The sequence below is a fragment of the Acinonyx jubatus genome, chromosome D3 (genome assembly GCF_027475565.1).
Source record: "Acinonyx jubatus isolate Ajub_Pintada_27869175 chromosome D3, VMU_Ajub_asm_v1.0, whole genome shotgun sequence".
In the NCBI taxonomy this organism is placed as follows: domain Eukaryota; kingdom Metazoa; phylum Chordata; class Mammalia; order Carnivora; family Felidae; genus Acinonyx; species Acinonyx jubatus.
In genome coordinates this window covers 6771313-6794372 of record NC_069392.1, presented here as the reverse complement: position 1 = coordinate 6794372, position 23060 = coordinate 6771313, and the positions used below count along the sequence as shown (strand labels likewise).

The window sequence follows — 23060 nt, the reverse complement described above, 5'->3', positions numbered from 1 at the left end:
TGTTGATGAAGTCCAGTTTATCAAATTTTTTTTTAAGTGGCAGTTTTTGTGTCCTGAGAAATCTGCCCCAAGGTTGTAAATATGGTCTCCTCCTGAAAGTTCTAAGGTTCTGTTTAGGTCTATGGTTTATCTCAATTTAATTTTTGCAGATGGTATGAAGTGAGGATCTGGTTCATTTTTCTTCACATAGGTATCCAGTTCCAGCACCATTTGGTGGCAAGACTGCCCTTCCCAATTGAATTACTTTTGGCAACTCTGTTGAAACTCAGTTGACCGTATATGCAAGGGTCTGTTTTTGGAGTCTCCAATTAGTTCTGTTGATCTGGTAGCTCCCCTTATGCCACGCTGTGTTGATTATATAACTGTGGAGGGTCTTGAAATCAGGTAGTATACATGCTCTGCTTCTTTTTTTGCAAAATTGCTTTGTCTACTCTAGATCTCTTGCAGGTCTGGGAGTTGTAGAGTCAACTTGTCAATTTTTACAAAGATACAGTTGGATATTGTGATTTCATTGAATTTATAGATCACTTGGGGAAGAATTGACATTTGTGAACAGAGTATATCTCCATATAGTTTGTTTGTTTGTTTGTTTATAGACCTAAATAAAAGGCCTTCTTTCATTTCTCTTATTTTGTAGTTTTCGTAGGCGTCTTGCTTTTGTTAAATGTATTGCTAATATTTTGTTTATTGCTGCTATTATACATGGCACTTTAAATTTCACTAATTGCTGATGGTATAAAGAACTGCAGTTGACTTTTTTTGTAAATTGCCCCTATCTAAATTCACCTATGCTGGTAGGTTTTCTATAGATGGTTAGGGATTTCTACATGGACAATCATGTCATTTGTGAACAAAGAATATCTTTTTCTGATCTGTATGCCCTATGTCTTTTTCTTACCTTATCGCTCTGGCTAAGACCTCCAGATCAGTGATGGACAGAAAAGTGAGGGCAGACGTCCTTGCCTTGTTCCATGAAATACTCTCTGGGGGCACTGCTTGCTTGGTTCCTCATCACATTGGTGTTTTGGTAGATTCAGAGTTCCATGGAGTGGTTTCCATGTGACACAGATGATCTGAAACTAAAACATTATCCATTTTATTTTATTGCTTTTTTTTAAGGATTTTATTTTTAAGTAATCTCTACACCCAATATGGGGCTCGAACTCACAACCCTGAAACCAAGTCTCACACTTCACTGACTGAGAGTACCAGGCACCCCAAGACCATTAACCATTTTAGAATCAACATGCTCATTGCCATGAGCTTCAACAGGTAGTCACAAAGATTGCCTGAAAGAATAATGGGCTCCAGGGCACCTGGGGGGCTCAGTCGGTTAAACGTCCAACTCTTGATTTCAGCTCAGGTTATGATCTCATAACCTTGAGTTCAAGCCCTGCCTCGGCTCTGTGCTCACAGCGCAGAGCCTGCTTGGGATATTCTCTCTCTCTCCTCTCTCTCTGTCCCTCTCCCGCTCATGCACGCTCTCTCTCTCAAAATAGATAAACAAACATTAAAAAAAAGAAGAATGGGCTCCAAAAAAAGTGATTTTTAAAAGAATATCTACCATGTATCCCACATAAGCTTTTCAAAGTAGACACCTTAATGGACTTTGTGGTGTTTTCTGGGAAGAAAGATTTTTTTTCTTGACAGATTCTTTGAAGCATTAGTGAAGGAATTTATTTTACATTGGGGCAGAAAGTATTTTTAAGTATTCGTAAGGGTTTTTTTAAACAACTTTACTGAGATATAATGTATATACCATCACGTTCTTCTATGTGAAGTGTACAATCCAGTGGTTTTAGTGTATTTTACAAAGTATGCGACTGTCACCATAATCTAACTTTGAACATTTTCATCATCCCCAAAGAAAGCCCGTACCCATTAGCAGTCCCTCCCCCTTCCCTCTCCCCTAGCCCCTGGCGGCTAATTATCGATCTCCCTTTTTTCTCTATGGATTTGTTAGGCAGAGATTTTTAACTAGAGTTTGTTGAATAGAATTCAGGGGATCCATAAACTTTGATGTGAATAAAAAACACACATAAGCTTATTTTAATTAACCTCTGATTGAAATTTAGCACTTCCTTCAATTCTGGATATAGGAAACAAGTCATAGGAGTACATAATACCTATGACTTTGTTCCTAGTAGAGATCACAGATGGTTTCAGATCACATTACAGTCATTACAGGTATCTTGAGATACCCTTTATACTCAGCACTGACTCAGAATTACAGAATATTAGGCCTGCTACTAGCTCGTATCATTTAATCCTTTACTATAGAAAAGGGGTGCCTGGATTCCTGATCTTGGGGTTGTGAGTTCAAGCCCCATATTGGGCCTAGAGCTTACTTCAAAAAAAAAAAAAAAAAAAAAGAGTCTTGGGGCACCTGGCTGGCTCATTTGGAAGAACCTGAGACTCTTGATCTTGGGTTGTGAGTTCGAGCCCTTCGTTGGGTATAGACATTATTTAAATGAAACTTAAAAAATAAAGAGTACATATATTTAAAAAAATTTTTAATGTTTATTTTAATTTTTGAGAGGGAGAGAGAGAGAGAGACAGAGCATGAGCAGGGGAGGGGCAGAGAGAGACAGAGACAGAATCTGAAGCAGGCTCCAGGCTCCGAGCTGTCAGCACAGAGCCCGATGTGGGGCTTGAACCCACAAACCACGAAATCATGACCTGAGCTGAAGTCAGACGCTTAACTGACTGAGCCACCCAGGCACCCCAGTAGGACAGTTTTTATACAGTTATATAACTGTATACAGTTATATACAGGACAGTTTTTATACAGTGTATACAGTTTTATACACCCCAGTAGGACAGTTTTTATACAAGTCATTAAGAAATAGATAAGTCCTGTAAGCAATATGGCACTTTATCTTGAGAAAGACCTGAAGTTTGCATGTGGAATTGGGTGTTGGGGAGGTGGCAGCTTATGATTCACTGGGATGAGGGAAGAAGGTAATTGGCTGGGAAGTTATAGCAGCAGATGTGGATGGGGTGGCTTTTAACACACACGGGGAAACTGGGGGAGGGCAGTGGATGTTTGAGGGGTGCAGGTGTGTGTCTGTATTCTGGCATGCCATGGCTCAGGCAACTGGGCACAATTTACCTAGCGTTTCTCGTGGACAAAATTGCAGGTAAATAAATGCAAACTTCACATTAGGCCCAAATTGCTCCCTAATATATCAGCTGTGTTGGAACAAATTCATGTTTTCAAAACAAGTGTTCGAGCAGAACTGTCTTTCAGTATAATCTACCTGGCCGACTCCTAGTCATTCTCATGGCCTCAGGCTCCTAACCTCTTCTGTAGGGTTGTTGTTGTTTTTTTTAAGTTTATTTATTTTGAGACAGAGAGAGAGAGTGAGTGAGCAGGCAAAGAGAGAAGGGGAGAGAGAGAGAGAGAAAGAGAGAGAGAGAATCCCAAGTAGGCCCCACACTGCCAGCATGGAGCCTGACGTGGGACTCGAACCCATGAACTGTGAGATCATGACCTGAGCCAAAACCAAGAGTCAGACGCTTAAGTAACTGAGCCACGCAGGTGCCCCTCTTCTGGAGGGTTTTATGTCAAATTCCTATCTAAGATATAATCGATAGCTCCCTCACTTTTGTCCTCATAGCAGGGCTTTGTATGTATGTGTCCATATATGTATCTCCATGAGAGCACAGGTCACAGTGCAGGATAGCAGATTACATACATGTCCTCCCCTCCTCTGTGAGCACCTTCAGGAGCCCCTCATACTCATTTGGGCATTCCTAGTTGTAGCACACACAGTACCTGCTACAGGACGCTCAGTAAATAAATACCTGGAACGGACATGATCAGAAAAAAGACAAAACAGGGGTACGTGGGTGGCTCAGTCGGTCAAGTGTCTGACTTCGGCTCAGGTCATGATCTCACAGCTCATGAGTTCGAGCCCTGTGTTGACAGCTCAGAGCCTGGAGCCTGCTTCAGATTCTGTGTCCCCCTCTCTCTCTCTGCTCCTTCCCCAGTTGTGCTGTCTCTCTCTCTCTCTCAAAAATAATAAATGTTAAAAAATTCAAAAAAAAGAAAAAGACAAAACAGTAACCTCAGCTAGAGAATTAAAAAAATGCTAAAGCCGCTTGAGGTTGGTGAAAACTTGGTTTAAGAGAATTTTGGAGCTAGAAAGACCTAGAAGAGGATGTAATCTCAACCTTTCATCTTACAGGTGAGGAAAAGTGATTAATTCTCTCACTTAACATTCCATAGCTAGAATCAGATAATCGTTTGGAATTAGTTGGAAAAAGTATTGCCCTCAGATGTAAAAAATTTTCTGGAAGATTATTAACTAATTCTGGAAACATTGAAAAAACAATGTAATTCACAGAAATATACTTGGCAACATGCTTTACAAATTCCGTCCCTCTGGTCCTTGGAACTGGATAGTTATAGAAAAAAGCAAATGATTTGTAAAAATTCTTTTTTTTTTAATTAATTTTAGAGAATGTGTGAGCGGGGGAGAGGGCAGAGGGACAGAGAAAGAGAATCTTTTAAGTTTATTGGTTTTGAGAGAGAGAGAGAGAGAGAGAGAGAGAGAGAGAGAGAGAGAGAGAGGCAGAGAGAGAATCCCAAGTGGGCTCCGAGCTGGCAGCTTGGAGCCCGACTCAGAGCTCAACCCCATGACCTGAGTGGAAATCAAGAGTCGGATGCCCAACTGACTGAGCCACCCAGGCTCCCCAATTTGTAAAAAGTCTTAATTTTTGCAATAAGGAAGCAGGGTAAAATTCTGAGCAGCCTGTCTGCGTCACCATTTTTGGGCATCTGTTGCAGAGAACAAGGGTCTTATTTCAAAGCCTTTTTCTCAAACACATTCTTAGACATTTCTGGGGGAGCACAGAGTGATTCAAACCTTGTGGCAGGGAACTTGGCACCATTTACTCAAAATTGCAGAACTGAGCCTTTGACACAGTAGTGTTGCTTTGGGAATCTCTCCTACCAGTATATCCACATGTGTATAAAGTGGCCTATGTACAAGTTTTACATTACAGCACTGCTTTTTTTTTTTTTTTTTTTAAGTTCATTTATCTTGGGGTGCCTGGGTGGCTCAGTCGGTTGAGTGTCCAACCTCGGCTCAGGTCATGATCTCACGGTCTGTGAGTTCGAGCCCCGCGTCAGGCTCTGTGCCGACAGCTCGGAGCCTGGAGCCTGCTTCGGATTCTGTGTCTCCCTCTCTCTCTGACCCTCCCCCGCTCATGCTCTGTCCCTCTCTGTCTCAAGAATAAATAAACATTAAAATAAAAAAAAATTTAAAGTTCATTTATCTTGAGAGAGAGAGAGTGCACACAAGCGGGAGAGGGGCAAGGAAAGAGGGAGAGAGAGAGAATTCCAAGCAGGCTCTGCACTGTTGGCACAGAGCCTGGCACGGAGCCCCCCTTGGGGCTTGAACCCGTGCAGCGTGAGATCATGACCTGAGCCAAAATCGAGAGTTGGACACTTAACCGACGGAGCCACCCAGACACCCCTGCAGCATTGCTTTGTAATAGCAAAAGTTTGGAAACAATCCCGAGTGTCCAGCAAAAAGGAACTCAGGGAGTAGCGATGGTGTGTCCACACTGGAATATTGCTTAGCCATAAAACAGAGTGAGGAAGAGCTCAGATGTGGACATACTTATGGGATATATTATTAAGTGAAAAGAAGCAAGATACTGAAAGGCTCATATGTTATTCTTCACATGTACCCAAAGGGATGGGGATAAGAATATATATTATTTTGGGGGCGCCTGGGTGGCTCAGTTGAGCATCCGACTCTTGGTTTGGCATAGGTCACGATCTCATGGTTCATGAGTTCGAGCCCTGGGGCAGGCTCTGGGCTGGCAGTATGGAACCTGCTTGGGATTCTCTCTCTGCCCCTCCCTTGCCCACGTGTGCGCTCTGTCTCTCCCTCTCTCTCCCTCTCTCAAAAATAAACATTAAAAAAAAAGAATATATATTCTTTTTATCGTATTTGAATGTGTATTAACTATTTTTTATTTTTATTTATTTATTTATTTATTTACTTACTTACTTACTTACTTATTTATTTATTTTTATTTATTTATTTTTGAGACAGAGAGAGACAGACCATGAACAGGGGAGGAGCAGAGAGAGAGAGGGAAACACAGAATCCAAAGCAGGCTCCAGGCTCTGAGCTGTCGGCACAGAGCCCGACGCGGGGCTCGAACTCACGGACCGTGAGATCGCGGCCTGAGCCGAAGTCGGATGCTCAACCGACTGAGCCACCCAGGGGCCCCTATTAACTATTTTTTAAAGCCCCAATGATTTAAAGAGAGAGAAAAGAAAGAGTAAAACACAGCATAGCTGACCACATCACCTTGCCCCACAGCCGGCTTCCTACTTAGTTGAGGGGTGGAAACAGGGAGGGACTCAGCCTGAAACTGAATTTGGACTTGTGCCGAGCACAGGGGACCCGACATCCTCATTGCTAGCTCGAGACTGTCGGTCCTGTCGGGGTTCTTGACCTGTTTTCGTGGCAGGCTGGGAAAGCTTACAGCTCCCTTGCAGAAGAATGTTTTTAAAGGAATGAAATAAAATACATCAGATGGTAGAATACATAGGAAGGCTGTTTGAGCAGAGAGGAAGTGGGATGATTAAAGCCCGGAGGTCTGGGAGCGCTGAGAAGAGCCTCAGCCTGGCTCAAATGTGGGCCCCCTGGGGAGGAGGAAGAGGCTGAGGAGGCAGGCTTTCCCTGCACCCTGAAGTCCACCAGCTGTGTCTACCGCTGTCTTTCCAGGTATCATCCTTCTCTTTCCTTCTTTTTCGCCTTTTTAAAAATTGATCTCCCAGGGGCGCCTGGGTGGCTCAGTCGATCAAGCATCCAACTCGATTTCAGTTCTGGTTCAGGAGATAGAGCCCCGCATCGGGCTCTGCACTGACGTGAAGCCTGCTTGGGATTCTCTTTCTCTTCTGTCTCTGCCCCTCTCCCACTCGTGTGCACATGCTCTCTTTCTCTCTCTCAAAATAAACAAGGGGCACCTGGATGGCTCAGTCAGTTAAGCATCTGACTTCGGCTCAGGTCAGGATCTCACAGTCCGTGAGTTCGAGCCCCGCGTCGGGCTCTGTGCTGACAGCTCGGAGCCTGGAGCCTGCTTCGGATCCTGTGTCTCCCTCTCTCTCTGCCCCTCCCCTGCTCATAGTCTGTCTCTCTCTCTCAGAAATGAATAAACATTAAAAATAAATACATAAAGGGGCGCCTGGGTGGCGCAGTCGGTTGAGCGTCCGACTTCAGCCAGGTCACGATCTCGCGGTCCGTGAGTTCGAGCCCCGCGTCAGGCTCTGGGCTGATGGCTCAGAGCCTGGAGCCTGTTTCCGATTCTGTGTCTCCCTTTCTCTCTGCCCCTCCCCCGTTCATGCTCTGTCTCTCTCTGTCCCAAAAATAAATAAAAACGTTGAAAAAATAAATAAATACATAAATAATAAACATTAAAAAAAAAATCTCCAGAACACCTAATAATGCTAACTAACCAAGCCCTCAGTAAGTACTTATAATTAACAGTGGCACTTACAATTGTCGATTCTTATTGATGACCCTTGTCATCATTAGGGGCTCATGACATAGTCCATATTAAGGCTGAGAAAGAGACAGTTATATCTGGGTATTAGCTGATTGCCAGAGTTTAAGGCATAACATACATGGTAAAGCAAACAGAGCCTTCCAACTAGGCAATTAGAGACGAAAGGGCCCCACACATGAATAGGACATCAGTACCTCTTTGCTGGATGGATGCTTGTTGTTTGAAATTACTTCATTGTATTTCATTAATTCCTTAGGTCTTTTAAAGGCATTTCTGCTATATTTGTGTATTGTCTTAAGTACTGTCCAGTTTTTCTCTCCTGGGTACTAATTTAGAAGTTGTTTTATAGAACTTAGAAGTCTCAGAAGAGTCAGCTCAAAAAAATACCCTCCTTACTAACTGAAGAAAACAAAAGTCAACTTCAGTATTCACTGTGGTCAGAGGTAAGTCACTTTTGTTTATCTCCCTTTATATCTCAATTGATATTTAATAAGTAACTTGGGAACGTTGATAATGTAGAGTCAAGGCCATGCATTTGTTTGACCTGTAATCCTTTCTCTTGTTTGACCTATTTGTACATACCTTCTAAATTTAATCAGTAAAATGTCAGTTATTTGTATGAGAAATGCAGATCAAAAAGTTCTTGTTCTCAATACCTAGAATTTTAAATATAAGGAAATGAATACAGATAGCTTTCAAAATCAGAATCTAAATTAACATTTCAGCCTTTCATCTGGATATCTGTCCGGAAAGAAATCTTTTCATAGGGTTTCAATTTTATAAAAACGTTCATTGACTGGAGCACCTAGCTGGCTCAGGCCATGGAGTGTACATTCGTGATCTCGGGGTTGTGAGTTCAAGCCGCATGTTGGTTGTAGAGACGACTTAAAAATAAAATCTTCAGGGGTGCCTGGGTGGCTCATCAGTTAAGTGTCCAACTCTTGGTTTCACGCAGGTCATGATCTTATGGTTCATGAGTCCCAGTGCCTCATCAGGGTGCAGAGTCTGCTTGGGATTGTCTGTCTCTCAAAATAAATAAATAAACAAAAAAATAAATAAAAAGAAAAAATCCTGGGAAAAAAGGCTAATTGGTGTAGTTTGCACTTTCTTGATTTGTTTCCTTCTGTTAAACCTACATTTCATAAGCAAAGTTTCTTCAGAATCCAGTCTGAGAAGTTAAAAGACATAATCATTTCAGATGCTTTCAGTGTAAGCAAGAACTCTGTGAAAGCAGTCAACGCAGGTAGCTATTCCCTGTCTCCTGTTCTCTTTCTCTCTCTTTGCTGAGAAGCTGTAAGACTTATGGTATTTTGCACGACCTTAGGTAGACAAAAATCAGCATGTATATAGTTAATTTTTTAGAGACTGTGAATTAGAACACACTGCCCACCGCTCTCCTTGACTTGATTTTATTCACTCTGTTGTTTCCTTCCTGCAGAAGCCGATTTTCCAACTTTGGAAGGCAGGAAGCAGACATCAATACCTAATGCTTAACCTTGAAAACAAAAAGAGGATTGTAATCCTTTGTAAGCAACACTTAATACCAAAGGGAAGCAGAAACTGAAAGTTAGTTTTTCAACATCTGTATTTTATTGCTTTTCAAGTTGACCGTTTTCATGTTGAAGAAATATTGTTTTATGTGTAAGCAATTAGACCTTATTGTGTATTGTCTGTATACACAATTATGTATATTATGCTCACAGAGAAAAAGACTTCTCTGTAAAGATGCAGACTAGAATTAAGTACTAGAGAAGCTCTTTAAAAGTGTGAACATCAAATCGAGAACCCCTGCATATAAAGTGCTATTTTCACTCTCTGATTTTTAAAAAACCTGTGCATGCATTTAAACTACAACCAACAGCTTATCAGAGACAGCTGTAAATATATGAGAAATAGTCTCCTCCTCTTTCGTGGCTTTTGCTCTGGACTTCGCTGTGTAAAATGGACATAAAATGATATGACAGAACATATTTTTAACTGGAAAGTATCTCATCAGTTACTGACAATCGAGGCCCGTCTGTCCCCGAGCTGAACAGAGCCCCATCGTGTCTGGGTCTGTAGTAAGTCCCATCTACTCATACAAACAAAGGCTCGCTGGAAGATCAAGTTTTATATGCGTTTTTTTTCTTTATCATTAAAGACTAAAAACACTTCCCTTTTAACTTGTAATTTAATTTTTTAAAGAATATACTAATGTGCATTTCTATCCCTTCTAAAGAAGAGAATCGATCAGCTTCAGCCAATAAAAAATATTTTTAATAAGAAAAATAACTCTCTTGGGTTTCTTTGTATTATACAGGAGTGGAATAAGGAAGGGTAGTCGCTTAAAACCCAGCCTGGCAAGTGAATTTCCTCGGGAGTGGGAATGTAGTTTTCTTAAGCATTGCAGTTATCAAGGTTCCGTTGTGCTGTATAAATGCCCCTTTGTTGAAAGGTTTCAGTGCTACTTCAGAGATGATTTTTGTGAGAGTGGAGGAGCCACCCCACGTAGCCTTTTTAATTAGGGTGCTGAAAAGAGAAATTGGGTGAGGTTCTGCCGAAGTTCTTTATAAATGCTTGCTTTCTCCTGCAGGCATGGCCGGCCGGTCTGTGCAGAGCGAGTCTGAGAAAGGTACAGTTGATTCTGAGCTGTTGGAAACCTAAAATGTCCCCGGGGAGGCTGATTTCCAGCCTGAGAAACAAAATATGAAAATTTCTCCTTCTCTTAGCGCTAGGTTCATGGCTACACGTCACTTGCCCAGTGAAAAGAGAAAGAGAACACTGGCGAGATGCTAGTAAGTAGGAAGATTTCAGGGAACTATAGAATTTGAAGAAAAAAAAAGTCAAAACTTATTCTGTGGCTAAATGTACTTGAGCTCCTAGGGTTATAATATCTACAGTTCCTATCTTACCCCACCACATTATTGTGAATTACAGCACGTATAACCCCAAAATGGGAAATCTTAATATTATCATCTACTTCTCTGTCTCAACCTAAGTTACTTAGATATGTGAGCAGTTTCTGTTAGGGAGACTCAGCCTCAGTATGTTTGAAAGAGTTGTGAGATCAAACCAGATTTGAGCATCCTGATTTTGTCATCAACATTCTATCATCTTAAGAGGAGGGAAATAAATGGTAATACAGTTTGCCTGCCAGAAGTTATCTCAGCCTTCTATCAGAAGAGACTGGTGTGGGGGCCCCTGGTGGCTAGTGGGTTAAGCATCCAGCTCTTGAATTTAAGTCATGATCTCACAGCTTGTGAGTTCGAGCCACACATTGGGGTGGGGGGGGGGGGTCCTGTGCTGACGGCGTGGAGCCTGCTTGGGATTCTCTTTCTCCCTCCCTCTCTGCCCCTCTGCCACTCGTGCTTGCTCTGGCTCTCTCTCAAAAATAAATAAAAATCTGAAAAAAGAAAAAGAGACTGGTGTAAGGGTACTTTTAGAATTTGTGGGCAGATCTAAACAAAAATAGAAATACCCCAAAAGAAAGTCTGATTCAAGATAATACGTAAACACTAATAACAGTTTTACCTAAAAAGTTGTAGTAGAAAAGCATGGAATTGAGAGGCTCCGTGGGGTAAGGTTGGTCCAGACTAAGAAACCAGACACATTAATCACAGCAGGCAAGGTAGGTTAAAAACCAGAGTGGTCTTTGAGAGGAGTTTATCAAATGAGGAGGGCACATTAATCAGTCCTGTAAAGGATGATTTCTGGGTTCTCAGCCAAATGCACACTTAGGACATCTAACAAAACAAAATAATTTGAGCACACAGTAAACACTGCTTTGCTGGCCGCTGGGGAGACAACAGTGAGCAAAGCAGACTGAATCCTTGTTTACAGTGGAGGAGACAGACCTTAATTAATCACAAATAGGTCATAAAAACTGGTAAGTGCTATAAAATAAAGCTTTGAGCTACTGTGACAGCATATATCAGGGACACATGTTAAGGGTGGAGGCTTCAGTTCTTACCTGAACTAAGAGCTGAAAGATAAGTAGATGCTAGCCAGCAAACAGGAAGAGGAAGAACATTCCTGACCATGGTAACAGCATGTGCAAAGGCCCTGAGGTGGAAAGGAGCGTGATGCATTTTCAGACCTGATGAACTAGGATGGTGCAAGACGAAGCTGGACCGAGAGGCTGGGGCCAGATCATACACACGTGTCATTGAGGCAGTGTGGGGATTACAGCCTCGTCATTTCAGTAAGCCCAATGATGTAATCTCTACTGTTCATCTTCCTGGGGCTTCCTTGAAATGAGGTCTCATACATATCCCAAATCCTTTGCCTTTGTAATAGCCTCCAGAAAGCATTACACAGCCCTGGAGACACAGCAAAATGGCACCCTCATGCCGATGACAAGGAGAATTTCAGCCAACCAGTGACAGGGGCCAGTACTAGAACCAGATCTGCTGCCTGAAGGTGTTACCCGAGATGCACTTCAACAAATTCAGAGTGGGGAAGCTTCTATCCTTGTGTCCCAGGCTGCTCGTTTTAGAAAATTAAGCCATATGTTGAAGCGTACCAAATTATGGGGGGTTATTCAAGTCACCTTTTCAGCCCTTGATTTCACACACATTTATTGGACATCGCTAATGTGCCAGGCACTCTGCTGAGGTTATCAAGTGGAGTCAGATGGGTGGTCCTTGCCCTCCAGGAGCTCAAAAGCTTCCATACAGGCAGACAAATTATAATTCATTAGAGATATTTTAGGAAAGTGCTCTTGGATCCCAGTAACAAACGATTCTTAAAGAGAGGTAGCTGGTTGCTGATGTTACGCAACTGTGGCAGATGTTTCCAGACCCAGGGGGGTTGCTGTCTGTTTGAAAGAAGATGCTGTGTTAAGTAGGAAGTTCACAGGATAACTTGATCTTGTTCAATGTGGAAAACGGAGTGTGAGAAACAGCTGGTCTGGAGCCAGCACGCCCCTTTGCTGTGGTCTTTATCAGACCACAGCTGTTGACTAGAGTGCTGGGGATTGAAAACGAAATAGTGCGTGTAAAGGATTTAGCTCAATGCCTGGCAAATAATAAGCATTCGATAAATATTAGCCGTTGTTATTTTGGTGAAGACGCTGTTCAGGGATTGGAATTGGGTAAAAGCACGGTTAATTCCTCTTTGGTGGAGTCAGAGGAGCCTTGTCACACACAGTTTTAAGTGCCCCGTATCAGCTGTGGGGCAGGCAGAGAGCCATCAGTGAAGTTCCAGAAAGGGAGACCACCTTCGGGGTTCTGTAGGCATCACTCTCCGGCTTCAAGGGGAGTCCTGTATCGGGTGACTTCACACCTACATTCTGAGAGCAAAACTGAGGACAGCAGAAACAAAATGACCATCTGATAAGCATACACTTGGGAGAACTGTGGGGTTTATGTTTTGTTTTTGTTTTTGTTTTTACTTCAGTCTTGTGATCGATCATTTAAAAAGCAAACAAATAACAACAGGGTTTTTTAAAGTCTCACACGACCTCGGGTGGCATGCCCTTTGATGGCCCCGCGCTGTGCGGTGTTCAGATCCGTCCGCAGGCTGTCCCAGCCCTGCCTGTCCTCTTCCCCTTGCAGTTCCTCGGCTCTGGCAAGGTGTCCGATGCGGAGCCTGCAATCTCCGAAGATTCGTCCCACAGCCCCGCGTTGAGACGCACAGAGCGGGGAGAGCTTACTTGTGTGCATTCTGACACATAAATTAATATAAGACTAAAAAGGGGGGGAAATGCCTAGTTGTGCTTCCGTTGGTCAGATTCGTTGAGGCCAAGTTTTCTCCAGTGAGCCAGATCCTGCTCCGGTGTAGACGGGACTTACTAAGTGCGGAGCGGAGGTTGCGGGGAAGGGACTGGACCCAGGGGGGGAGGCTGAGGTGTGGAGGGGCCGGGGGGGGGGGGGGGGGGGGGGGCTTGGCCTGGGCTCCGCCTGGCGAGGGGGCGGGGCCGGGGGCGGGGCGCAGGGGCGGGGCGGCCGGGCGCCGTGCGGCGGCCTCGCGGTGCCTAGGCTGGGGCGGGCGGCGGTGACGCGCTCAGTCGCGCGGAGCGGGAGCCGGGCCGGGAGCGCGGGCGGCGACGGCGGCAGGATGAACAGCATCAAGAGCGTGCCGGCGCGGGTGCTGAGCCGCAGGCCGGGCCACAGCCTGGAGGCCGAGCGCGAGCAGTTCGACAAGACCCAGGCGAGCGTCGGGGCCGCGGGCGGGGGTGGGGGTGGGGTGGGTGCCCTTTTCCCCGTCCCCTCGCGCGCGCCCCTCAAGGCCTGGCCGGGCTCGGGCTGCCCCCGCCACCTTGCGCCCCAGCCTCCGCCCCCCCCCCCCCCCCCCGAGCCGCCCTGCGCGCAGGTGAACCGGAAGCGCGCGCCGGCGCCGGGGCCGAGGGGACCGGGGCGCAAGAGGCCGCCTGGGGACTGAGGTGGCTCGGGGGGGGGGGGGGGGGCGGGAGCGCCGGGAGGCCCGGGAAGCGAGGTGGGGGGCGACCCGGGCGGAGGGGGGCCGGCGGACCCGGGGAGCAAGGTGGCGGGCGACCCAGGTGCGGGGCGGGGGAGGATGCGGCGGTGAGCCAGGTGGGGTCAGGTGTGCCCGGGCCTTGGTGTGCCTCCCGGCGGGGCCTGCCTGGATTTTGCGCCCTGGTCGTGCCGCCCCTCCCCAGCGGGCTCCTGCCACCCTCTTCCAGGCCGCGGGAAAAAGCCCCCAGCTCGGGGAGGCAGAGCATTTCCTTGAAGGAAACTCCCAGTTTCCTCCTCGCCCGAGCTGTTTTCCAGGGCCGCACAATATCTTATTATATGTCGGGCGAAAAGTTTCACGTATGTAGCCAGACTTGTTTGCCTGAGCGCTGGCCCACATATAAATAGGTTCACACCCCCTTATTAAATACCGGCGCCTGACAGACAGAAACTTCCTAGGGCTCCCTTCCTGCACTTCCCACGCGCCTATCCTGGGAAGGTTATTTTCAAAATTCAGCAATGGCGCGGGTGTGTGTTTGTACATGTGTTCCCGCTGAGAACACAAAACGCAGTCGCTGCTGTGCTTCTGGCTTTCTGTTCCTTTTTATTTTACAAATACTGAGGTGGTGTTCTGCCTGGGGGAGGGGAGAGCACACTTATTTGCCAGAATAAGTCAACCAAGACTGAAATAGCAGAGAAATTTTACTTTAGAAATAAAGGAAGCCGAAGAGACCCCTCCTGACCCTTTCTGAAGCGGTGTGGTGACATTTGTGGCTGCTGTAGCAAGTTCCTTCCCACCTGTCCCTGCCCATAGCAGTGACTTCCGCAGTTGCTTTCAAATCAAGTTTATCTACATGCAGTCTACAACAGCTTTCATTTTGAAATAAGGAAAACTCAGGGGGACCGTCCAACCTTTGTGCTTATGATTAACAATGAAAACGATAATAAAATTTGGGGACACCAAGGCTTTATGAAAGCTGTTCCATTAGCTGGAACCCGCCTGCCCCCAAATTATTAATTTATCCTTGTGATCATCATCATCATCTGGCCTCTTTTCATCGGGGGCAGCCCATCATAAAAACAGATGTGGCATTTAATTTAAAGTCATTAATACGTAATTAATTGTGTCAGGAGCATGTGCAAGGACGGAGAGGAAAATTTAATTGGCAGATAGAATCTGGGGTTTGTCAGAAGCTTTATTTACGCACTGATTTTTAGATTTTTCTCCCCATGCTTTTGAGGAGGTATAAGGAGGTCTGACTGCTTCATAGAGGAGATGGAATTTAAAGGGCCAGTTTCACTAATCTTACCCTTTAAGTTATAAATCAAGGGCAACTTAAAAAAAATTTTTTTTTAATGTTTATTTATTTTTGAGAGAGAGCATGAATGGGGGAGGGAGAGAGAGAGAGGGAGGCACAGAATCCGAAGCAGGCTCCAGGCTCCAGGCTCCGAGTTGTCAGCACAGAGCCCAATGCGGGGCTCGAATCCACAAACTGTGAGATCATGACCTGAGCCAAAGTCAGCCGCTTAACCGACTGAGCCACCCAGGCGTCCCAAGGGCAACCTTCTTTAATGTCAAAGAGAAAGAATCTCTGATACTGGTCCGTACATTTTAGTGGTTGGTTCGATAAACAAGAAAGTGTTTTGTTTTGTTTTCGCTAGTTGGGTTTTTCTTAGGAGCTGAGAGGGTTACTTAATAATAAATAAGTTTGTAATGGCCGAATCTGATAGGATTTACCCTTTCCTGATCTTTTTTTTCCTGGAATGATCGAGTTTGGGTTCAGCGTCTAAATCCCTTTCCTGATCTTTTTTTTCCTGGAAAGATCGAGTTTGGGTTCAGCGTCTAGGTTTGCTGGTCTTCAGAGTGACTTATTGAGGGATGTAGGATAAAGGTTTTTTGCATGGTTAATATTTAATTAGCTCGGTCCCAGAAATATCTCGTGAGCTGCCAGCCGGCCCCATTGGCGGAAAGGACCCAGAAAGCTGAGGTTGCTGCTTACATGTCTCCTTGTGGACAGAAAATAGCACATGCAGTTCACGGACTCACCTTCCCTTTGGAATACACTGCCTCTGTCTTCCTGTTGAGCACAGGGCCCTGTGTTCCGGGGGAGCACTTTAGCTTGCTTGGAATTTGTCGTTACCATCTGCCAGCCTCACCTTTGTTCTTGGACTCCTGGATCAGGAGTAGGAAAAATGCTTCCATATTAGTTTTCCTGACAGGCCACACCCTGTTTTGCACAACAGGGTCCCTTCCCTGCCCCAGTCAGGAGTGTTAGAGCAGTCGTGCTTCCTTTGTGTGGCTGGTGCTTGTGATCGTTGCCTGGTGTGTGTGTGAGTGTGTGTGTGTGTGTGTGTGTGTGTGTGTGTGTGTGTGTGTGTATGTATGAATGATCCCAGGGGAGCATCCAGAAAGCTGGTCGATTCTTCCCCACGACTTTAGCCCTCTTGGTGATAAAACCCCTTTTCAAAATGGAGACGACGCTGTAGTAATGGCTTTTCGTTGTTGTAACATTCTCAATACAGAGTACTGTATGCCTGCACTCCGAACCTGAAAATAGCCTGTGGCGTTACAAAGGTGGCATGTCATGGAAAGCACTGACAGACGGTATCCCTGGGCAAGCTGCTTAACTCTTGAATCTGTCTCCTCATCTGTATGGAGATAATTCCACCTGTCTCCTATGGCTGTGTTAAGGCATAGAGAAACACTGTGGTAGGCCGCCCCTCGAAGGTGGCCACATCCTAATTCCTGGAAGCCGTGAATCTGTTACAGTACTTGGTGAGAAAATGCTCATCAGCTGACCTTAAAATAGGCTCACTAGCCTGGGTTTAGCCAGGTGGGCCCAGAGCCTTTAAATGTGGGAGAGGGAGGCAGGAGAGGAGGTGGCAGGGAGGGTCTGCAGAGAGGAGTACTGGCTGGCTTTGAGATGGAAGAAGGGGCCCCTAGCCGAGGACGGTGGGTGTCTTGGAGAAGCTGGAGAAGGCGAGGAGTGGAGTCGCGTACAGAGCCTCCAGAAAGAAATACAGCACTGCTGGCACCTTGATCTTAGCTCCAGAAGACCTGTTTTGGGCTTCTGGCCTTCGGAACTGTAAGGTGATAAACATTTGTGTTGTTTGAAGGCACTGAGTTTGTGGCGATTTGTTACAGCGGTTAACAGGCTGCTAATACACCCAGAATGCAAAACGCATGGTGCAGTGCTCTGCAAATAGCCAGCTGTCTTCCTCCCTTCCCCACCCCCCCCCCAAAAAAAAGCTTTAACATTTGAGAACTAGTTCAGAACTTCCACTAGAGAGGAAACCTGTCTTTGAGGCGTATCATGGATGAGGACTCAGCAGATAGGAAATGCTAAACTTCAGATTTGCTTATTCCTTGTCTGTGAGTCCCTGTGCTGCTCTGTGGCTAAAGCCTCTGCAAGATCACTGAGGTCAGGACAGCGAGGGGCCACCCTGCTCAGTGAGCCAAGCCTGGTGGGGGAGTGTTAAGTGGGGGGCTAAGACTATCCCGGTGCTGGGGGTTTTCTAGTTGTGAGGGCAGTGTGTGGGGGGGACGGGAGTGGGGGGAAAGCAGGCAGAAAACAGTTCTTAGGGCCTGTCTTCCAGGTCAGTGACCCATCCCCTCAGCAGCTCCCAGGGGAATCAAAATCTTGTGAAGAGTAACGTTTTTGACCTTCAGGACTCGTGGGCCCTGGATCATGTTAGAGCAGCGGCGCCCAGTAGCAACAGAACACGAATCTCACATGTCTTGTTAGATTTCCTTTAGCCACGTTGGAAAGTAAACAGAAACAGGTGAAATTCATCTTAATCGTGTATTTTATTTAACCCGATGTATCCAAAATGGAACCATTTCACAGTGTAATCACTGTAAGACTTATGAATGGGATATTTTACATTCTTTTCCTCTTTTTTTTTTTTTTTTTAAATGTTTTACTATTTTTGAGACTTCGAGAGACAGCACAAGCAGGGGAGGGGCAGAGAGAGAGGGAGACACAGAGTCTGAAGCAGGTTCCAGGCTCTCAGCTGTCAGTACAGAGCCCGACGTGGGGCTGGAACTCACGAACTGCGAGATCATGACCTGAGCCAAAGTTGGATGCTTAACCGACTGAGCCACCCAGGCGCCCCTCCTTCTTTTTTTTTTTTAATTTAAAATTTATTTATATTTGAGACAGGGCAAGAGAGAGAGAGAGAGAGGCATGCACGACAGGGGAGGAGCAGAGAGAGAGAATCCCAAGCAAGGCTAGGAGCACCCAGCCCAGAGCCCAATGTGGGGCTTGAACTCATGAACTGTGAGATCGTGATCTGAGCCGAAATCATGAGTCAGATGCTCAACTGTGACTGAGCCACCCAGGCGCTCACCCCTCTTCTAAATCTTCCTTCTAAGTCTTCAAAATCTGTTGTGTGTTGGACACAGCACATCAGTTTGGGCTCACAACTTCAGGTGCTCAGTTAACCACACATGGCCAGAGACCACCTGTTAGGGCTGCCCAGTGTTAGAGTCACTTGGGGGTGTCTTTAAAATGTCAGTATGAAAGTGCTGGATAAGCCCCAGGCATTGGTCTTTTTCTTTTTCTTTTTTTAAAGTCCCCTAACCAGGAATTCTTTAGAGTCTCCTTCTTTTTTTTAATTAAAAAAAAATTTTTTTTAATGTTTATCCATTTTTGAGAGTGAGACAGAGTGTGAGTGGGGGAGGGGCAGAGAGAGACCAACAGAATCCGAAGCAGGCTCCAGGCTCTGGGTGGTCATCACAGAGCCTGATGTGGGGCTGGAACCCACGAACCATGAGATCATGACCTGAGCCGAAGTCGGATGCTTAACCCACTGAGCCACCCAGGCTCCCAGAATCTCCTTCTTTAGAATCTCCACTTGAGTTGGAGTTTGAGGGCCATTCCCAAATACGGAATATTGTTTCCGACTCCCATACTGCACAAGTTGGTCTCTCTGCCCTGACCTCCTGTCCTACGTGTGCCCATCACCCCCTCTGTGGAGTTTCCTCTGACTGGCAGGCAGTTAAGCACATACACTTTCGTGTCTTTTTTTATTCCTTATGAACGTTGTGGTGTTTAACATTTTTTTTTAATGTTTATTTATTTTTGAGAGAAAGAGTGCAAGTGGGGGAAGGGCAGAGAGTGTGGGAGACAGAATCCGAAGCAGGCTCCAGGCTCTGAGCTATCAGCGCAGAGCCTGATGTGGGGCTTGAACCCACAAGCTGGGAGATCATGACCTGAGCCTAAGTTGGGCACTTAACCGACCAAGCCACCCAGGTGCCCCTCTTTTTTTTTTTTTTTTTAAAGTTTATTTATTTATTTTTAGAGAGAGGGAGGGGCAGAGAGAGAGAATCCCAAGCAGGCTCCATACTGTCAGTGCAGAGCCTGTAGCGGGGCTTGAACTCACGAGCCAGGAGACCATGACCTGAGCCAAAACCAAGAGGCGGACACTTAACCGACTGAGCCACCCAGGCGCCCCTAAACACTGGTATTCTAACACTCTAAGTCACTAACCCCTTTTTGGGCCTCATTTAAATGTTTACCAAAAAAATGTCCCCTGGCCTGTGAATTTGGGAAGGAGTCTAAACCATGTGGGGGACAGCCAGGACTCTCCCATTTCGGTCCCCCCACCGTCGTGGGGGGCATGAGGTGCCCACATGTGGGCACAGGGCCTGGCATCTGGTGCAGACAGATCGAATGGCTGAAGAACGGAGGTGAGCCAAGGCATTCTGAAAAGGAGGGAAAGAGACAGGCACACAGCCCACCTAGGGTGCTGCCCCCTCACCAGAGTCCCGAGTCAGCTGGGGTGGGTCATGGGTGGTGAGCTATGCCCTTCCTGCCACGTGCACAGCTGTCTCACACCCACATGCCCTCCCCTTGGTGATGCTCAGGCAGGCAGCTGACTTCCTGACTCCCTGGACTGCCAGAATCCTCCAGAATCTCCCTGTGCTCTCGGGGTGTCATGTGACCTGTTGGTCCAAGCTGAGGTGGGGATGGGGCTGCTGGTCCTTCCCTTTCCCCTTCCTCTTGTGGACGGCCATTTGTCCCCGTGGCACGTCGGTGAGGACCATTGGCTGTGTGGCTTATGCCTGGTGCCTTGGGTGTGCCACAGGGAGGCAAAGGCCGCCTGTGTCCTCTCCTGGAGCTTTTGTCTCCGTGCAGGAGGTGGGAGAAGTGCGAGGAGGACGGGTGTGCTTTGGCGGAGCGGCTCAGAGCAGGACTTCCCTGCAGAATGGAGATAGAATCCTGCACACGTCCCAGAGCGGCGGGGGCACTTGGGACTTCACGGTGCAGGACTGCCTGGTGCAGAGGAAATGCCGTGTGGTAGCGGTTTTGCTGTAGACAAAAGCAGAAATAAAACCCAGTGTCCCTGTAGGGTCCTGTCCCTGGGCCCCTAGTGTAGCCATCTATAAAGGGAGAGCGAGGGCTGTTGGGAAGAGAGGCCGATCTGCTGCAGGGGTGGGCGGACACGGGAAGGTGGGGAACAGCCTCTTCCTGGGAGAATGAGCCTGCAAGTGCCCACACTCCAGAAGCACTTCCCCTTCTCCGGGAGGAGGCCCCGAGGTTGGGGGCAGCCAGCACCTTGCCCCCAGGCCAGCATCCCAGCCTGCCCCAGGCCGGACCCATTTGTGAATGAAACCCAACTGGGCACTGGTTTGCTCAGTCCCACGGCTGCGGTGGAAACTCGGGAGTCGGAGCCGGTTTGGCCGAGGGTCAGGGAAACCCAGTCTGTTAACCTGAGACGCTTGGCGCAAAGAGTGGGGATGCCTTTGCCAGCCGGGCTGCGCTGCTGGCCTTCCTCCTCCCTTGATCTCAGGGCGGACTCAAATATGCCCTCGTTGGTGAAGCCGTCAGCCGCTTAACCCCCCTGCACAAGCCTTGCTATGCTCCCCCGGTCCTCCTGACCTAAACGCCGTCTCCCTGTGTCCCTGTCCCCCTGTCCCCCTGTCCGTGGCTGCTGTGAGGGTGGGCGTGTGTTCCGGTCCACAGGAGCAGGGATCGCATTGCTTTCCCCTCTGAGCCCCTGAGTACTACCTGCTGAACCCCGAGATCCTCAGGCAGGACCTGTTGGCTCCTCCTCCGTCCTAGCGCTGAGGAGACACGCTTGCTGTGTGTGGCTGAACCGAGGCCACGGGGCCAGCAGGTCTCCCTTCTTTGATGCTGTCACTTGGTGAGACCTAAGCCACCCAAGGCACCCACCCCAGGGAAGGACTGAGCCCGTGGAGAAAAGTTGAGTCCAGGCAGGATTTTGTTTCCTCTGGTTGAAATAAACACACTCCTCAAACTGTAGTGGGTTCCCCTGCCAGGGGGTAGTGACTCAGCCCCCTGGCTTGTGGGACAGACAGGTCTGTGGACTGATATCACCAGGGCCCGAGGAAGGAAGCCGCCCAGGCTGGCTCCCTGTCCATTCAGAAGCAGCCTACGGAGGCGGGACTCGAAGCTGCGTCATCCTCCTCTTTGCCTGTCACCTGCAGGGCCCTGGGGAGAAGTGGCATTGGTCCAGCTGCCACTTGTTAGCTGCGTCCCAGTGACAGGGAAGCTCCCGCCGGCCGTCAGGAGGGGTAGGTGTCAACAGGGCCCTGCAGTTTCCTAAACTGGGTGATCGCAGGGCCAGGACTGAGCGGGGACTGGGGCATGTGAATGACGAGAGATGCCAGTTGAGCGGTTGAAGGAATCAGGGTAGGACAGTGTTGCGTCACTGACTTCCCATCTGCCAGAATTAGCAAGCTGCCGGGCGCCTCCCTGCTCTGCATGTGACCACATCCCAGCGCCGCCCCAGCTGCAGAAATCCTGTGTTTGCGTGCGGCAGTGGCCTTTGAGATGGCCTTTGAGAAGGCAAACGCTTTTGAATGAGGTCTCGAGGTCTTGCTGTCCTTCAAACAACTCTTCGGAGAGCAACCCACCTCTCTGCCTGTCCCCGTGCCTTGGCTCTTTGAAGGACGTTTTTGTGCCCCACTGAGTGCCTCTGTGAAGTGTCGTGATAACGGCACAAGGAGGCTTGAGTCTGATTCATTTCAGGACCGATTTTAAGAATAGAAATTGTTTTATAGTTGCTTTTACTACTTAACTAGAGGTTAAATTATTAGCTGGAGAAAGACACTCACTCGCTGCCTTGAATTTAACCAGAAAGTACATGTGAAGGAGCTTTTGTTCATTCAAGTGTTCACTCTGACTCATCCAATAAAGATTTATTGACCGCCAGGCACGGGTTTGGGGACTGGGGATACAGCAGGGAGCGGGACTCACAGAGTCCCTTGTGCCGTGGACATCTGTTTGGGGGTCAGAGGTAAAAGCTGAGACTAAGTGGTAAACAAGACGGTTTCGGGTAATAAATGTCCTCAGGGAAGTGAATGGGAGGCTGCTCTCCGGAGAGGATGGTTGGGGAATATCCTCCGGGAAGAAGCATTTTAGTGGAGAGCTGGGTGAGGGGAGATGCGCCTGGAGGCTGGGACCTGGTTGGCCCTGTGAGGAAGAAAAGGGGGAAGTGTGTGGCTGCGACAAAGCAAGGTGTTCGGACAGGCTTTGTGCATGTTTGCATCCTAGAAGACCCAGGGGTTTTCATTCCTGCTTCCCAGATGGGGAAGCCTCCATCTGGAAAGGGAAAGTTTCCGAAGCGAAGGCTCCCCAGTGAGATGGGATGATGTGAGTGTGTGTGCGGGCCGGGGTGCAGCAGCATCACCGGTGGGGCCGGTGAGAAGACCTGTCTTTGTCCCCTGGCGAAGGGGTCTTTAGGATGTCTGACCTCACAGAGGACAGCCAGGGCTGCGTCCTCTGCAGCCACTTAGCCCCTTGCTGAGTGAGGGCTGGGGGTTTGCAGAACAGGGTAACTGGGGGCGCCTGGGTGGCTCAGTCGGTTGAGTGTCCGACTTCGGCTCAGGTCACGATCTCACTGTTTGTGAGTTCCAGCCCTGCATCCGGCTCTGTGCTGACAGCTCGGAGCCTGGAGCCTGCTTCGGGTTCTGCGTCTCCCTACCTCTCTGCCCCTCCTCTGCTCATGCTGTCTCTCTCTCTCAAAAAATAAATAATAAAAAAAATTTTTAAAACAATCATAGTGTAACTGACGTTGGTGAATGTCGGGCTGAGGAGCTGTGGCTCTGTGAGCTGCCCACACTCTTGCTCTGTCCTCAGTGACTCTCCTCCCCACTACCCTCCTTGG

General features: G+C 47.5%; 2 protein-coding genes across 12 annotated transcripts in view; both read left to right on the top strand.

Moving 5' to 3' along the window:
- Positions 1 to 9799, top strand: part of CCDC62 (coiled-coil domain containing 62) — a 45479-nt gene extending 35680 nt beyond the window's left edge. For 8 of the 10 annotated variants that reach the window (XM_027043907.2, XM_027043906.2, XM_027043910.2 and 5 more), the window contains 2 exons: positions 7883 to 7976; positions 8972 to 9798. In XM_027043907.2, coding sequence (XP_026899708.1) covers positions 7883 to 7936 — 54 coding nt within the window. In that variant the 3' untranslated portion in view covers positions 7937 to 7976; positions 8972 to 9798. Of the gene's footprint in view, positions 1 to 7882; positions 7977 to 8971 lie in introns of all 10 variants that reach the window. The other 2 variants (XM_027043912.2, XM_015063803.3) reach the window with 2 other exon arrangements.
- Positions 9800 to 13456: 3657 nt separating this feature from the next.
- The window catches only part of HIP1R (huntingtin interacting protein 1 related), a 28466-nt gene continuing 18862 nt past the window's right edge, over positions 13457 to 23060 (top strand). The window contains exon 1 of one of the 2 annotated variants that reach the window (XR_008291847.1): positions 13457 to 13662. Coding sequence is in view for 1 of the 2 variants with exons in the window: in XM_027044288.2 (XP_026900089.2) it covers positions 13570 to 13662 (93 nt within the window). In the remaining variant the exon portion in view is untranslated. The remainder of the gene's footprint in view (positions 13663 to 23060) is intronic. The other variant, XM_027044288.2, reaches the window with a different exon arrangement.